The sequence below is a fragment of the Panthera leo genome, chromosome E2 (assembly GCF_018350215.1).
Source record: "Panthera leo isolate Ple1 chromosome E2, P.leo_Ple1_pat1.1, whole genome shotgun sequence".
Classification (NCBI taxonomy): Eukaryota; Metazoa; Chordata; class Mammalia; order Carnivora; family Felidae; genus Panthera; species Panthera leo.
In genome coordinates, this window is record NC_056693.1 from 12,760,893 (window position 1) to 12,778,098 (window position 17,206).

Here is a 17,206-nt window from a genome sequence, read left to right on the forward strand (position 1 = left end):
ATCCCCGTTCGCCGTTTCTCTGTCTCACCGTCTTCTCGGTGTCTGAAGTCTCTTCGCCAGACTGGACCCCCACCCCCACCCCAGCGGCCGCGGGCGCGGCCCCTTTAAGACGGCCCCGCCCCCGCCCCGCCCCGCCCGCGCCGCGCCGCGCCCCGCCCCTCCCCGCCCAGGTCAGCCAGTGGGCACCCGGCTTCCGCCGGCGCTGCGCCTCAGCTCGGTCCCACCCGGCCGCGAGCGCGATGGCGGGGGCTACACTGAGGTTCGCCGGGCGGCAGCTCAGCCAGCGCAGCGGGTCTGGAGTCCCCATCCTCCTACGGCAGGTGCGAGGACGCTGGACCCGCAACGGGACTACTGGGCGCTGGGCGGCGGCAGGGGCGGGACTCCGGGTTCCTTGAAAGGGAGGAGATCTGGGATCCCCGGGGCTTGGGGCCGGACTCCTGAGTCCTAGACGGAAGAGGCTGCTGGAGACCCTGATTTGGCGGGGGAGTGTGTGTGTGGGGGGGGTATTGGAAAGTTGGGACTCATTGGTTCAGATGGAGTAAGGTGCAGGGGCCCCAGACTCCCGACGCCGAGGGGAAAGAAGGGTTTCTGCTTCTGGATCTTAGGAAGAGAATCGAATCGAGGCTCGGAGTCCTGGGTCCCCAGTGAGTGGAAGTCTGGTTCCGCGCTCTCACCTGTCCCACGCCCCCTTCCCAGATGTTTGAGCCCAAGAGCTGCACCTACACGTACCTGTTGGGTGACAGAGAGTCCCGTGAGGCCATTCTGATCGACCCGGTTCTGGAGACAGCGCCTCGGGATGCCCAGCTGGTCAAGGAACTGGGGCTGCGGCTGCTGTATGCTGGTCAGTCTAGAGACCGAACTCCTGGGTCTGAGGGAGGAGGGCGTTGGGGGCTGGGAAGCCTGCGTCCTCCTCTGTGCCCTCCTGGACCTGGCCCTCCTTTCTCCCCCAGTGAATACCCACTGCCACGCGGATCACATTACGGGCTCAGGGCTGCTCCGGTCCCTACTCCCCGGCTGCCAGTCTGTCATCTCCCGCCTTAGCGGGGCCCAGGCTGACTTGCACATTGAGGATGGGGACTCCATCCACTTCGGGCGCTTCGTGAGTTGGATCCTGGGTCCCGAGAGGGTGGTGGCCTGGACTTCTTGGACCTAAGGGAAGAGGGGGCTGGGGGCTTGGGCTCCTGAATCTTGGGGTAGGAGGGGCCTCTGGCCTGGATTTCTGATCCCTGAGTTTGTCTCTGGGAGGAGGGCGCCATAAACGCAGGTGGGGCACTGGGGCAAGAGGCTGGGCAGGTGTGTCTTTGGCCAGGCCCCTTGAGTCAACAACATTTGTGGAGTTTCCTACCACCTTGGAGCAGCTCTTTTGGCCTGGCATCTCCATAAAAGTTGATCGAGGGCTAAAATTCTGAAGCCGGGGCTGAGGGAGAGACCCAGCGCTGTCTTCTAGAGCCGCTGTTGGAGGAAGGAGCCTCCTGTTGCCCAGAGCCAGGATCAGGGTGAGGCCATCGAGGCGCCTAGGGCACAACATTTAAGGAGGTGTCCGCCCTCAGGGCCAGGCAAGGGCAGGGTGGGCACCTTCAAGCCACCACCTCCTTAAATGTCTCCCCCCACCCACCTCCCCCCTCCCCCTGCCACGTGCCAGCTTGTCTCACCCTTGGCATGGCTGTTGCTTCACACAGGAAGGGTCTGAAGGTTCCTACCTCTTTTTCGCTGTCACAGGCCTAGTCAGCAGATTTCCAGCCAGAATTTCAACCCAGAGCAATAGATAGAGGTGAAGGGGGGCTGGGGGAGGAGAAACACCTAACAAAGCTTTTGTTTTTCTGCTCAGACTGGCTAAAGATACGGAGAGTCTGGCTGACTTTGGGGACAGAATGGTCAAGGGATAGGATGAAGTCTTGGCCTCCAGGTTAGAGGGTTTTGCTAAATGGGGATAGTTTATATGAGTCAGAGCATTTAGAGGAAATGAGGGCTGTGTGTGGGATCAGAGGGCTTAGCTACATGGATGTGGCGTCTTCATTTCAAGTCCTCTTCTGGAAGCGGGTAAAAAAAAATGCACTGTACTTTTACATACACTGCACGTAATTGTCAGGTATTAGCAAGCACTTCTTGAGTTGAGAAGGCTTAGAAGAGTGAAAAACTGTTGGGATTTTGTGTCAAGATGAGCCCTTTGTTAGACTGACTGAATGAATGAATGCATGCATGCATGTTGAAGGGTTTAGCTGTGGCGAATTTAGCTTCAGTGTCTTTTTTTTTTTTTTAAGTTTATGTATTTATTTTAAGAGAGGGGAGGGGCAGAGAGAGAGAGGGAGAGAGAGAGAATCCCAAGCAGGAGCCACACCGTCCGCGCAGAGCCCGATGTAGGGCTCAGACCCAGGAACGCTGAGATCATGACCCGAGCCCAAGTCAAGAGTTGGATGCTTAACTGAACTAGCCACCCAGGTGCCCCTTCTGTGTCTGTTTTTGTTTGTTTTTTTTTAATTTTTTTTTTTTAACGTTTATTTATTTTTGAGACAGAGAGAGACAGAGCATGAACAGGGGAGGGGCAGAGAGAGAGAGGGAGACACAGAATCTGAAACAGTCTCCAGGCTCTGAATTGTCAACACAGAGCCCGACGCGGGGCTCGAACTCACGGACCGCGAGATCATGACCTGAGCTGAAGTCGGATGCGTAACCGACCGAGCCACCCAGGCGCCCCTGTGTCTGTTTTTTTGAACAACTTAATTGGTATAATTCACAAACCGTCCAATTCATCCATTGGAACTTTACACTTCTTAGTATATTCAGAGTTGAGTCCATCCGTCACCACAATTAATTTTAGAATATTTTTGTCACTTCCAAAAGAAATCCCACTCCCCCTGATTGTCACCCCAGCCCCCTCCCCTCTTGCCCCTACAGCCTTAGGCAACCATTAATCTCCTTTGTGTTTCTACAGGCTTGTGTATTCTGGGTATTTCATAGAGACGGAATCATGTGTTATATGGCCTTTTTTGACGCGCTTCTGTTGTTGACCCTACATTTTCAAGGTTCACCTGTATGGTAGCACCTATCAGCATTTCATTCTTTTTTATGGCTGAGTACTCTTCCATTGTGTGAATATACCTCATTCATTCATCCATCAGCCAATAGACATTTTAGCTCTTTCCACTTTTTGGCAATGATAAATGATGCTGCTAAAATACTCATGTACGAGTTTTTGTGTGTCCCTCCATTTTCATTTCTTTTTGCGTATATATATATATATATACACACACCTAGGATGGAATTGCTAAATCAATAATCACTCTATATATTTAATACTTTGAGGACCCGACTGACCGATATCCAAAGTGGCTGCACCATTTTATGTTCCCACCAGCAGCGAATGAAAGTGCTAGTTTCTGGGCATCCTTGCCAACCCTTGCTAGTACCTGTCTTTATGATTATTCAGTGTTCTGTGTGGCTTTCATTTGTGTTCTTTAGATACCTTTAGCGATGGCCACATTTTTTTCCTCCCTCATTTTCTTCCCCCCGTTTTATTTATTTATTTGTTTATTAAAAATTTTTTTTTAATATTTATTTATTTCTGAGACAGAGAGAGACAGAGCATGAGATGGGGAGGGGCAGAGAGAGAGGGAGACAGAGGATATGAAGCAGGTTCTGTGCTGACAGCAGAGAGACCAATGCAGGGCTCGAACTCATGAACCATGAAATCAAGACCTGAGCCAAAGTCTGATGCTAAACCGACTGAGCCACCCGGGCACCCTGTAAATTCCTACATATGTTTACACTTGAGCATCCATTGCTAAGATCCAGATACAGAACATACCTATCACCCCAGAAGTTTTCCTTGTCTTTCTCCCTGGCCATTGACACCCCCATCAAAACACCATTCTTCTTACTTATTTTTTTATTTCTAATTTTCTTTCCCTTATGAGAAGGACTTTTTTTTTGATGAATTTTTTAAATTTTATTTTTTATTTTTTAAAATTTACATCCAAATTAATTAGCATATAGTGAAACATTGATTTCGGGAGTAGATTCCTTAGTGCCTCTTACCCATTTAGCCCATCCCCCTTCCCACAACCCCTCCCGTAACCCTCAATTTGTTCTCCATATTTAGGAGTCTTTTCTGTTTGGTCCCCCTCCCTGTTTTTATATTATTTTTGTTTCCCTTCCCTGTGTTCATCTGTTTTGTCTCTTAAAGTCCTCATATGAGTGAAGTCATATGATTTGTGTTTTTCTCTGACTGACTAATTTCACTTAGCATAATACCTTCCAGTTCCATCCACGTAGTTGCAAATGGCAAGATTTCATTCTTTTTGATTGCCGAGTAATATTCCATTGTGTGTATACACACACACACACACACACACACACACACACACACATATATACGACATCTTCTTTATCTGTTCATCCATCGATGGACATTTGGGCTCTTCCCATACTTTGGCTATTGTCGATAGTGCTGCTATAAACATGGGGGTGCGTGTGTCCCTTCGAAATAGCACACCTGTATCCTTTGGATAAATGCCTAGTCGTGCAATTGCTGGGTCGTAGGGTAGTTCTATTTTTAGTTTTTTGAGGAACCTCCATACTGTTTTCCAGAGTGGCTGCACCAGCTTGCATTCCCAGAGAAGGACTTTTAAGCTCCTTCTTCCTTCCTTCCTTCCTTCCTTCCTTCCTTCCTTCCTTCCTTCCTCCCTCCCTCCCTCCCTCCTTCCTTCCTTCCTTCCTTCCTTCCTTCCTTCCTTCCTTCCTTTCTTGGCTGCATGCCTAATGTGGGACTTGAACTCACTACCCTGAAATCAAGAATCACATGCTTTACTGACTGAGCCAGCAGGCGCCCCTCTTCTGACTTATTTAATCACAGATTAGTTCTACGTGTTCTGGACCTTGTCAACAGGAGTCATACAATGTGTGTTCTTTTGTGCCTGGCTTCTTTTACTCCACACAATGTTGTATGTAGTTGTAGTCCTTTCCTTCTGTTGCTATATAGCAGAGATTGGCAAACTTCTTCTGTAAAGGACCAGACAGTAACTGTTTTCGGTTCTGCAGGCCATATGGTCTCTGTTGTAACCACTCAGTTGTGTTGGTGTGAAAGCAGTCGTAGACAATGCATAAATGAATAAGCATGGCTGTGCTCCAATAAAACTTTATTTATGGCCTCCGAAATTTTCATTTCGGCATTCTCATGTATTATGAAATACCACTCCCATTTTTATTTATTTTTCCAACCATGAAAAAAGTGTAAAAACCACTCTTAGCCCTCAGGCCATACAAAAACAGGTGACAGGCCAAATTTGGTGCAGCAGCCATAGTTTGCCAACCCCTGATGTAGAGCATTTCACTATATGAATTTATGGCAGTCTATCCATTTTCCTTTTGCTGGTTGATTCCAGTTTTTGGCTATTATGAACTAATGCGACTGTGAGGGGTCCTTATACAGATCTCTTGGTGGACACTATTCTCAATTCCAAGGAATGGACTTTCTGGGTCATAGGACTGACATACGCTTAACTTGAGTAGAAATTGCCAGTTTTTTTTGAGCTGGTTGTATGTTTTGCGTTCACAGTGGGCCAGATTTGGATGGTTTCACTGCAGAAATAAATTTCTGTTTTAATGAGCAATGAGATGTGAACATTTCAGCTCCCATGAGGAGTGGCAGATTCAGAAAGTTAGTCTTGTTTGTTTAATATGTTAATTTAGAGCATTGCCAGATACTGATCCCCAGATCCCACTTTATTTTTTATTATTTTTTTTTTTTTAATTTTTTTTTTTTTCAACGTTTTTTATTTATTTTTAGGACAGAGAGAGACAGAGCATGAACGGGGGAGGGGCAGAGAGAGAGGGAGACACAGAATCGGAAACAGGCTCCAGGCTCCGAGCCATCAGCCCAGAGCCTGACGCGGGGCTCGAACTCACGACCCAGATCCCACTTTAGAGATTCTGATTTAATTGTTAGGGGTGAACACAGGGAACCAGTATATTTTAAAAGCTCACAGGTGGGGTGCCTGGCTGGCTCAGTCAGCAGAGCTTGTGACTCGATCTCGAGGTTAAGTCCGAGCCCCACGTTGGGTGTAGAGATGACTTGAAAATAAAATATTAAGAAAAATAAAATAAAAGCTCCCAGGTGGTCCTCTTGTAGTCCAAATGAGGATTTCAGTGCTTCCTTCTATTTGGAACTATTTGAATTGGGGAACCCTCCCAACATTTTATGAAAAATGGCAAGCATACAGAAAAGTTGAAAGAAAAATTGACCGTGTACGTCGGGTCCATCCATCACCTGTCTTAATTTTTGACTCATCGTCAAGTTGTAGATATCTGTACACTGTCCTCTGAACATCACAACTAATGTCGTTTTCTTTCACAAAGGAAAGGAAGGCTGATGGAGGTTCAGAGTATTTAGCTGCAGTGGGAAAAGACATTTTGGGTTTTTGAGTTCAGAGTGCACAGAAATAGTGGTTGGTTATATCAAGATTAAGGGTTTTGTTTTGCTTTGTTTAAGTTTACTTATTTATTTTGAGAGAGAATCCCAAGCAGGCTCTGCGCTCACAGATGCGGGACTCGAACTCACAAACCATGAGATCATGGCCTGAACCAAAATCAGGAGTCAGATGCCTAACCCACTGAGCCACCCAGGAGCCCCCAAGATGAAGTGCTTTTGAATAAAGGAGTCGTGGCATGAACCTGGGGACCAAATGGAATAGGAGGCAAGAGTTCGCCTGCCACCAGGGGGCAGTGTGGGCCGTGGGAACTGCGAGGCGAGTGAGCTTGCGGGGCGGGTCTCTTTCCTGTTGGTTCAGGGGATGGGACCGAGTTTGAGAAGCTACCCCTGCAGCGGGAAGCCCCCCGGGAAGGAGCACCTGCTGAAAGGGGTCACGTATTTGCAGCACCGTGGATGGGAAGAAGAAATGTGAAAGAATGTGCGGTTAGGCAGGCCTATGGAATCCCTGCAGAATATTCTGCCGCTGAGATTACCCAGTTTCAAGAACAGGTGACCTGCGTGAGGTCAAGATATTAGGTGCTTACCCCCACAACTTTTTTTTTTTTAATTTTTTTATTTTTTTGAGAGAGGGAGGCAGAGGGTCTGAATGGCGCCCCTGAATAAAAAATAAATAAAACATACCTATTCAGAGATCCAACAAAATTTACTGCATTGGAAGTTAAAACTGAGACTTTTTTTTTTAACACAAGAATATCCAAGTACTCCCATCAGCCGTCAGAGCAGTGACGTCATCACCAGCCACGGAGCTTCTAGAAAACACCATCGAACTCTGATGGGAGAATGACAGTAAGAAGGGTAGAAGAAGTCTTCCTACTATCGTGAAAATAGTTTTCACCTCGCAGACCCTCAAGGTTCCCTTGACCACACTTTGAGAACAATTCTTTTACAAAATCTTTGTCACAGAAAATATACAATAATTCTGAAATCATTCTTAAATCCAGGCCATGAATCATTTTTAAGGCTGTTTTTAGGAACCAGGACCCAACGAGGTTCATGTAAATCTCGAACACTTTACGGCCACCTGGGTGGCTCAGTTGGTTAAGTGCCGACTCTTGAGTTCTGCCCAGGTCATGACCTCATGGTTGTGGGATTAAGTCCCATGTTGGGCTCTGTGATGAGCGTGGGGCCTGCTTGGTCTTTCTCCCTCTCTCTGCCCCTTCTCCTCTCACTCTCTCTCTAGATAAATAAACGTTTTTTTAAAGCTACAACAAATAATTCTACAATAGTTTCATACCCTTTCTGCACCATGACATTGACTTCTGAAGTTTCCGGCCTGTTGTCTTGTAGAACGTTCCACGTGCTGGGTGCGTCCGGTTGTTTGCTCGTGGTGTCATTCAACTTCTTCTTCTTTGCTGGCAACTGGAATAGATGGTATATATTTTGATATCGGTTAGTGGTAATAATGAGAATTTAACAATAGTTAACAAGCATTGTGGGTTTGCTTCTTGCCACACACTGCTGAAGTCTGTAAGTGCATTTCCTCAGCTTTTGTCTGGAAGGATTTTCATAATCAAACATTGCTGCAGGCAGCAGGGAGTGGTGGGGCCTGTGGCAAATGTTAGGGTGTGTGTTCTGTGTATGAGGCGGGACACCCACTGCACAATTCGAGTTGATTATGCATGTTTAGGAATGTAGTCTGTCTACTGCCAAGCCTTCTCTCTCTTTTTTTAATAGAAGCTGCAAATATACGTTCTTCAGAAATCTTCCACTTTTTTTTTTTTTTTTTTTTTTTTTTTTTGAGAGAGACAGAGCGCGCAAGTGTGTGTGAGCTGGGGAGGGGCAGAGAGAGAGGGAGACACAGAATCCGAAGCAGCCCCCGGGCTCCGAGCTGTCAGCACAGACGTGGGGCTTGAACTCACCACCCATGAGATCGTGACTTGAGCCAAAGTTGATGCTTAACCAGCTGAGCCACCCAGGCGCCCCAAGAGAGAATGTTAAGCAGGTTCCGTGCTGTCAGCGTGGAGCTCGACAGAGCCCAATGCAGGGCTCCATCTCATGACCTTGAGATCATGACCTGAGCCGAAATCAAGAGTGGGATGCTCAACTAACTGGGCCAGCAGACACCCCCGAAATCTTCTACTCCTTAAGGGTAGACTACAAATGCAGACTTCTCATAACTCCTGAGCAGTCCAAACAAAACACTTCTATGGCTGAATCTGGCCCTTGGGCCTTTGCTGTTTCTTCTCTGACAAACAGATCTCAACCTTCATAGCCACATAGTGAGATCAGAAATATTCTCCCCATTTTACAGAGAAGGAAATATTTTCCCCCTTTTAAAGAGGGGAAGTGACTTGCCCCAAAATTACACTGAGAAAGTGGCCAAGCGGGGATTTGAACCCAGGAGGCCTTGTTCCAGTAGATCAGTGTTTTTACAAATTTTAAAACATCATCATGATTATGTTATTTTTATTATACAGCGAATATTGTGTGCTGGGCATCTTTCTAAGTGCTTTACAGATACAAAATAATTTGATCTTTGTAATAGCCCTATGGGGTGGGGACACTTATTATCCCCATTTTACAAATGAGTAGAGAAGCCCAGAGAGGTGAAGTGACTTGTGCAAGGACACACAGCTAGTAATAGCTGAGCCAAATTTAGAACCCATGTCACCTGGCTTAGGAAACTGTTCTTGACCACTGGTCCATGCACCTTCGCCATGAGATGGGATCTTTTCCTTCTGCATTCGTCAATGAAACCTCCACTTCATGAAATACCACTTCCCTGTACTGTGTAGTGGGCACCCTGAGATTTCTCACTTTATCCTATCCCCCTCCTTGCCCCATCCATCCTATTCCATTCCACACCTTTCTGCTCTTCTGTGTCTAGTGCATTTTATTTGCTTTTGTCTTATCCGTGAGATTCGTTCATATTCTAGTATATGGTTATAGTTGGCACGTTCTTATTCTCATCCTGTGCCTCAGTTTCCTCATCTGCAGAATGGGCACAGGAACGGTACCTACGTCATAAGGGTGTGTGTGGACTGAGTGAGTTCAGTCGAGTTGAACACTTAGAAGAGAGCCCGGCACAGGAGAAGGGGTCAGTCAATGTCAGGGCTCTTGGAAATGAGTCGATCTGACTAATGGGTGAAGAGGGAAGGGTGTACCTAGCAGAGAGAATTGCATGGGCAAGAGGTGTGGAAAAACCTGGTGCTTTCTGGAAATGACCCTGGGTTTCAGAGTAGCTGGGCGTGTTGAGAAATGGAGGATGTTATAGGACACTGGGCTGTGAAGGTGGACAGGCACCAAAACAGGGGCATTTCAAAAGTTAGGCCGAGGACCCAGAACTCTGCCCTGGGGACAGTGGGAGCCAAGGAAGAGTCTTGAGCAGAGAGGAGCAGGTTTGAATCTGGGCAATAGAAACCCCCTTCAGGGTCATGCAGGAGACGGATGGAGGCTGGCGGGCCAGGGAGGATGCTGGTGGTTGTTCCGAGCAGGAGAGGATGAGGCCCAAGATGGGTGGGACGGTGGGAGGTACATGGTGGTGGAGGACGGATTCTAGATATTCCAGAGAAGGGAACGGCCAGGGATCCTGCTCACTAGCCAAGCCACTTGCGACACAGATTCCATCACCAAGGGCCTAAGGAATCTTGATCTACGTGGCAAGCAGGATTTTGCTCAATCGATATTAAAATTTTGTCCAATTTATACACATACATAATTACATATACCATATATATACTTTCACCGTACCATATAGACCATATAGATACTTTCTAACTGTACTGGTTGTTCATGGCTGATGTCCTTCTGATTGGTCAATACCCATTGCTACAACTGTGATTAACTACTTTGAACACTACTCCTGATCATCCATCACAATATTTAGTTTGAAAGACACCCATGTCTTTTGTTTTAAAAAAAAAATTCAGAGATACAGGGTTAGTATCCAAAATCTATAAAGAACTTATCAAACTCAATACCCAAAAAACACATAATCGGTGAAGAAATGGGCGAAAGAGATGAATAGACACTTCTCCAAAGAAGACATCCAGCCGGCCAACCGCCACATGAGAAGATGCTCCACATCCCTCATCATCAGGGAAATACAAATCAAAACCACAATGAGATACCTCCTTACACCTGTCAGAATGGCGAACATTAACAACTCAGGCAATGACAGATGTTGGCGAGGATGTGGACAAAGGGGAACACTTTTGCACTGCTGGTGGGAAGGCAAGCTGGTGCAGCCACTCTGGAAAACAGTATGGAGGTTCCTCAAAAAACTAAAAATGGAACTACCCTACGACCCAGCAATTGCACGACTAGGCATTTATCCGCGGGGTACAGGGATGCTGTTTTGAAGGGGCACATGCACCCCCATGTTTATAGCAGCACTATCGACAATTGCCAAAGTATGGAAAGAGCCCAAATGTCCATCGATGGATGAATGGATAAAGAAGATGTGGTCTATATATACAATGGAGTATTACTCAGCAATCAAAAAGAAGGAAATCTTGCCATTTGCAACACTGGATAGAACTGGAGGGTATTATGCTAAGTAAAATTAGTCAGAGAAAGACAAAAATCATATGACTTCACTTATATGAGGACTTTAAGACACAAAACAGATGAACACAAAGGAAGGGAAGGAAAAATTAGATAAAAACAGAGAGGGAGACAGGTGATAAGAGACCTTAAACACAGAGAACAAACTGAGGGTTGCTGGCGGGGTGTTGGGTGGGGGGTGGGCTAAATGGGCAAGGGGCATTAAGGAGGACACTTGTTGGGATGAGCACTGGGTGTTCTATGTAAGTGATAAATCAGTAAATTCTATTCCTGAAACCACTGTCACACTATATGTTAACTAACTTGGATTTAAATAAAAATAAAATGAAATAAAGGCTCCTGAGAAAGAAAAATTCAGAGAGTACAGAAACAGACCAAATAAAAAGTGAAAGATCATCCCTTTGCTGCCACCAAAAGGTGTTAATTTGGTGCAGGATGCCTGCGATTTTTCCCACAAGCTTTTGCAAGGTCTGTGATTTTGCTTTGCATTTGTTTGGCATTGCGCATCTATCCTATTATATATGAGCTAGGAAGGTGTTTGGCTGAAAAACCAATACATGACTTAAAAAACCATACAGTGGCTTAAATAATCGGGTGTTCAATGTTCTCCTGTAATAGAGTCTGGAAGAAGGCAGTCATGGTCCGATTAAGCAGCGCTATCATTTTGGGGATTCTTTTTCATGGTTGCAAGGTGGTTGCTGCAGCTGCAGCCATCACATCTTTGTCCAGAACCAGATGAAGTGGGAAGGAGAGGTGGCAAACTCTTGTATCAGGAAGGGAAAAGCTTTCTCAGACGTTCTCAGACATTTACGGAGACCTTGGTGGCCAGAGAACCGTGTCAGAAGCCACCCAAGCTACCACGGAGGCTAAGGAAGTGCTTGGCTGGGCACACGGATGCCCCGAGCCAAACTGGAGACCTGTGAGTGGGGAAGGGCAGAATGGGTGCTGGGTGTGGACACAGGGTCTGCACATGGTGCCCTTCTATAATCTGCTGATTAGACTGACCTGGACCAGGATGCTAATTGGTGGGAAGGGTGCTATGTGAGCGGGGAACTAATCTTCTAAGTGGTTGTTAGATCATTAGGGTAACAATTGTTTTCTGACAGTTGCTTCCCTGAACTGAGTGTGGGAATTTAGATAATGAGGATTTTCCTGAGTGGGCGTTTTTTGCACATGTGTCGGAAGTTCTTAACAGTACTTAACAGCAGTAACTTTGAGGGGTCAGAAAGAGTGCACATTTGAGATGCTGGTAAACACTACAAACTTGCCCTCTGAAATGGCTACATGGAGTCATACCCGCGTCCCGGGAAACAAAAGGGCTTGCCTCAAACACCCTGAGCAATACCCTAACAGTTGCCAATCTGGTACGTGAAAAGTGAGGGTTTTTAACATTTAAATCTCCCTCCTTTTCTCCCAAAAAAGGGAGATCAAATATTGTTTCAGATGGTTTTTGACTATTTGTTTCCTCTTCCATAATTGCCTCTTTTTTTTTTTTCTTTTGTGCATTTTTCTTTTGGGAGTTTTTATTGATGCTTAGGAGCTCTTTATATATGATGGCTATTCACACTTTATAATACTTTCTTATACATGCTGCTAATATTGTCTGAGTTTTTTGTCTTTTAACTCTTATTTTGTTCTTTTCTATGATGAAGTTAAACTATGTGGTCATCCTTGTCACTGTTTTTCCTTATATGTGTGTGTGTGTGTGTATGTGTGTGTATAATCTCCTTACGTATTTATAAGATTATATATATCTTTGGGGCGCCTGGCTGGCTCAGTCGGTTGAGCGTCTGACTTCAGGTCAGGTCATGATCTCGCGGTTTGTGAGTTCCAGCCCCACGTCGGGCTCTCTGCTGACAGCTCAGAGCCTGGAGCCTGCTTCTCATTCTGTGTCTCCCCCTCTCTCTGCCCCTCCCCGCTCATACTCTGTCTCTCTCTGTTTCTCAATAATAAATAAACGTTAAAAAAAAGTCATGTTTTAAAAAAAAGATTATATATATCTTTATATGATTTTATATATATTCTTATATACTCATAATATCCTTATATATTTTCCTCTAGAATTCTTTTTTTCTCTCTAGAATTCTTACGGTTCTTTTAATGTTTACATCTTTAGTTTATCCTGAATTTTGTGTTTTACTTTTAATTATAAAATGACATGTTTTCTGTTTAAAAATTGTTAATGTAGGAAAAGCCTAAAGAAAAAAATATATTTTGAGTGAATGAATAAATTTTTTTTAAAAGATGACACTGTACAAGTTTTTTTTTTTTTTTTAATCTGCTTTTAGCACTTACCGGATATTTAACATATTTTCATGTCATTAAATATTTGTGTATAGCATCTTTAATTTCATTTCAATAACATAATTTTATTATTTAATTTTTTAAATGTGTATTTATTTATTTTGAGAGAGAGAGAGAGAGCGAGCGAGCAGGTGCGTGGGGGAGGGGCAGAGACAGAGGGAGAGAGAGAATACCCAACAGGCTCCATGCTGTCAGTGCAGAGGCAGACGATGCCTGGCTCGATCCCATGAACAGCAAGATCATGACCTGAGCTGAAATCAAGAGTCAGGCGCTTAACTGACTGAGCCACCCAGGCACACCTAATCTTTTTGCAAAAAACTATGCTAGCTAGATGTGATCCTGAGGTGGGATGGGTGCTTCTGGGGTCAGTTTTGCCATCAGACCAGAGTCCTTGGCTTATTGATAACTGTCTGTACTCTCCTTCCCCACCAGGCCTTGGAGACCCGGGCCAGCCCCGGCCACACCCCAGGCTGTGTCACCTTCGTCCTGAATGACCACAGCATGGCCTTCACTGGAGATGCCCTGCTCATCCGAGGGTGTGGGCGGACGGACTTCCAGCAAGGTCACAGACCCCCTTCTCCAGCCTGAGATCGTAGGATGGTTATGCGTGGGCCAGAGTTTTAAGGACCTGTTGTAAGAATGAATGAATGGGAGTTTTAGGGGGTCAGGATTAGATTCAAGAAGTTTAGATGCTGGAGTCGGGGAGAGTTAGAGTCATGGCCCTTGGGGGGCAGATGCAGTGGTTTACTGTATTGAGGGACAGTTAGATTCAAGGGGGGGCGTTAGTTATCTATCGCTGTGAAACAAATGACCCCAGAGTGTAATGACTTAAAACAATGATTAACATTATCTCGCATAACTTCTGAGAGTCAGGACTCTGGGAGTAGCTTAGCTGGGTGGTTCCGGCTCAGCATCTTTCATGGAGGGCACAGTCAAGCTAGGGCCTGGGCTGCCGTCATCTGAAGGCGTGACTGGGGCTGGAGGGTCCGCTTCCAAAGGTGCCTCACTCACATGGCTGGCAAGCTGGCTCCCACTGTTGGCAGGAGGCCTCAGTTTCTCACCATGTGACCTCTCCATGGGGGTGCTTTGTCTTCATGACCTGGCAGCCGGGTTCCTCCAGAGGGCGTGATCAGAGAGATGCAACGGGCAAGCAGTCCGAAGCCCTAACTTTTTCTTAATGACCTAGTCTCAGAAGTTAACCTCTGTCATTTCTGCAATATCCTGTTTATTCGTTGCAAGTCACTTAGTGGAGACCACTAAGTCAAGGCGAGGGGAAAAGGATCACATTTTGAACAGAAAAGTGTCAGTGAGTTTGTGGACATATATTTATTATTTATTTTAATAATATTTTAATATTTATGCTTCACGGAATTTGTATGTCACCCTAGCATAGGGGCCACGCTCACCTTTTCTGTATCATTCCAATTGTAGTGTATGTACCGCCCAAGGGAGCCCTTTTTTATTTATTTATTTTTTTTTAAGTAATCTCTACATCCAACGTGGGACCTGAACCCACAACCCCAAGCTCAAGAGTCACATGCTCTACCGACTGAGCCAGCCAGGCGCCCCTGTGGACATATTTTTAAACCCCATAAGGAGTTTGGCTGCTGGAGGTGTCGCAGCGGGGAGGGGTGTGAGTTTGATTCAGGAGTTCGGCTGCTAGGGGGGCAGTTAGATTCAGGAGTTTCACTGTGGGAAGGGAGTTTAGTTTCAGTACCTCTGGGTGTGCCTGCCCTTCAGCGTGTGCGTGCGACTACGGGGCTGACACTAGATTGGGAGGATTTAGCTGCCCTGATAAAGACAGAGGAAAGATAGGACAACCTTGAGCTGGAAGTGTGTAACCAGAGCCCCAGGCTGCCTCTTGCTTCCTCTTCCTCTCCTCATGCCTCCGTCTGTGTCTGTCTGTTTCTTTCCGAGGTGCCTCATCTCCCATTTATCCACTCCCGGCACAGTTACGAAATTGAAGGATTGGGCTGACATGAATGGCGGGAATGATGGTCTAGAGAGGTTTGCCCCCGCCCCAATTGAGGACTCAGAGGTTGTTGTTGGAACCATTCTCTTTGGCCTCATGTCTTCAGTTTCTTACCTTCTAGTCCAGCCTCCCTGCCCTGAAGCTTTTCTTGGCATCCCCAGGCTGAGGGCACAACTCCCTGGTGCTTCAGGATCTCATCCCAACCTTACTTACCACCATGGTGAATTTCTCACCATTCCTCAATTCTTCGCCTATGCTGTTCCATCTGTCTAGAATGCCCTTTCCTCTCTTTCTGTGCCTAGGCAGAGGGGTCCTGGCAGGAAATGAGGGGGGCAGTTTAGCTATGTGATTTTATCCTCCCACCCTTTTCTTGAAGGAAGGGATTAGAGGGCTCCTGTCCTGTTGATTCACTCCTCTGAACTTTCCCTCCCCAGGCTGTGCTAAGACCTTGTACCACTCGGTCCATGAAAAGATCTTCACGCTTCCAGGAGACTGTCTGGTCTACCCTGCTCATGATTACCATGGTGAGGGCTTCCTGGGGGAGGTATGGGACTTCCATAACTTTCCATTTGAGAGGGCGTACCAAACCGCTGTAGTCCTTGTGGGGCATGGAGACTACAATTCCTAGAAATTCCTCTGGCCAAAAAAGATTAAGTGCTTAGGTGTGCCGAGTGTGGATGGAGAAACTACAACTAGAATTCCGGAGGGCAGGAGTTTTCCTGGGACTTCCTTATAGAGCTTAGAGACGGTGGGAAACTACATTTCCCATAGTGCCCTTTGAGGAGAGCCAGCGATCTCAGAAACATTCTGGGAAGAGCCTATTAGTCCCAGGCCCGAGATGCACCCTAAGCCTCCTGGGAAGTGTAGTCCTAGGAAGCCCCAGGCACTTGCCAGGTTGACATTCTTCCCCTCCCTTGGCCACTAGGGCTCACAGTGTCCACTGTGGAGGAGGAGAGGACTTTGAACCCTCGGCTCACTCTCAGCTGTGAGGAATTTGTCAAGGTCATGGACAACCTGAACTTGCCCAAGCCTCAGCAGATAGGTGAGCATTTGGGGGCCGGGACTGCTGGGTCTGAGGGAGGGTGGGGCTCAGGGCCAGAACTCTAGTTTCCCAAAGAAGAGGGGCTCCTAGGATTTCTGGGTCCCCAGGGGGGGCATGAGGGGTTCTGCTGGAGCCCTTTGTTTTAACCTTGGTTTCTTCCTTTCAGACATTGCGGTTCCAGCTAATATGCGCTGTGGGATCCAGACTCCCCTTTCCTGACCTGGCTTTGTCAGGTGCTCATATCCGTTAAGAATGCACTAGGTGGGGTACAGAGGGGGGCGCCATCACCGAAGCCTCTCTTCTTCCCCTCCCTCACCAGCCCTTGAGCTTCTTAAATAAAATTTAAAAAGTTTCTTTTTGTTTTGTTTTGTTGTTGCTCTGAATCTTATTTCTGTCCATTTTCTGGGGGAACCAGTTGGTTTTCTGGGCTGAGGTGTCTGGTCTAGAGAGACCAAGGGGGTGAGCAAGGTCACTGAAGATCCAGGGTGCCTGGAAGGAGGAAATTTTCCAACTCACAAGATCAGAAACTCGTATCTGGGGCAGGGCTTCTCACCTCCTTGGATTAGAACACGGTCTTGAGTTTGAACCACTTCTACCTGTATGTAAGACCCAGGATAAGGTGCTCCACTTCTCCGGGCCTCAGTTTCAATCTGTAAGATGGAAATAATACTAATAATAGGGTGTCATGATGACCCAAGGAATCCACATGTATGAGGTGCTTGGCACCCTCCCCGCATGGCCGGGTTCCTATCAGTGGTGACAATTATTGTCACTATCATTTGGAATGATCTTCCAGGCACTTCCTGGCTGCGCCAGAGTGACAGTATGCCTAATGGTTAAGAACACAGACTTTCCAGAGAACAACTCCAGCTTTAAGATTAACAACATGTATAGA

General features: G+C 46.5%; 1 protein-coding gene and 1 pseudogene across 1 annotated transcript; one reads left to right on the forward strand and one right to left on the reverse strand.

Moving 5' to 3' along the window:
* The first annotated feature begins 176 nt into the window (after positions 1–176).
* On the forward strand, positions 177–16,664 carry ETHE1 (ETHE1 persulfide dioxygenase). The gene is made up of 7 exons (XM_042919600.1): positions 177–320; positions 697–841; positions 951–1,099; positions 13,730–13,859; positions 15,704–15,793; positions 16,195–16,311; positions 16,478–16,664. The coding sequence occupies exons 1-7, from the start codon at positions 240–242 to the stop codon at positions 16,528–16,530; spliced, it is 765 nt and encodes a 254-aa protein (XP_042775534.1). The 5' UTR covers positions 177–239; the 3' UTR covers positions 16,531–16,664.
* On the reverse strand, positions 14,638–14,750 carry LOC122209274 (annotated as a pseudogene).
* Positions 16,665–17,206: the final 542 nt, after the last annotated feature.

Coding starts and splice junctions, on each gene's coding strand:
- ETHE1 (XM_042919600.1), top strand. CDS start 240: ATGGCGGGGGCTACACTGAGGTTCGCCGGGCGGCAGCTCAGCCAGCGC. Junction 321..696: donor TCCCCATCCTCCTACGGCAG/GTGCGAGGACGC, acceptor CCCCCTTCCCAG/ATGTTTGAGCCCAAGAGCTG. Junction 1,100..13,729: donor CCATCCACTTCGGGCGCTTC/GTGAGTTGGATC, acceptor CTTCCCCACCAG/GCCTTGGAGACCCGGGCCAG.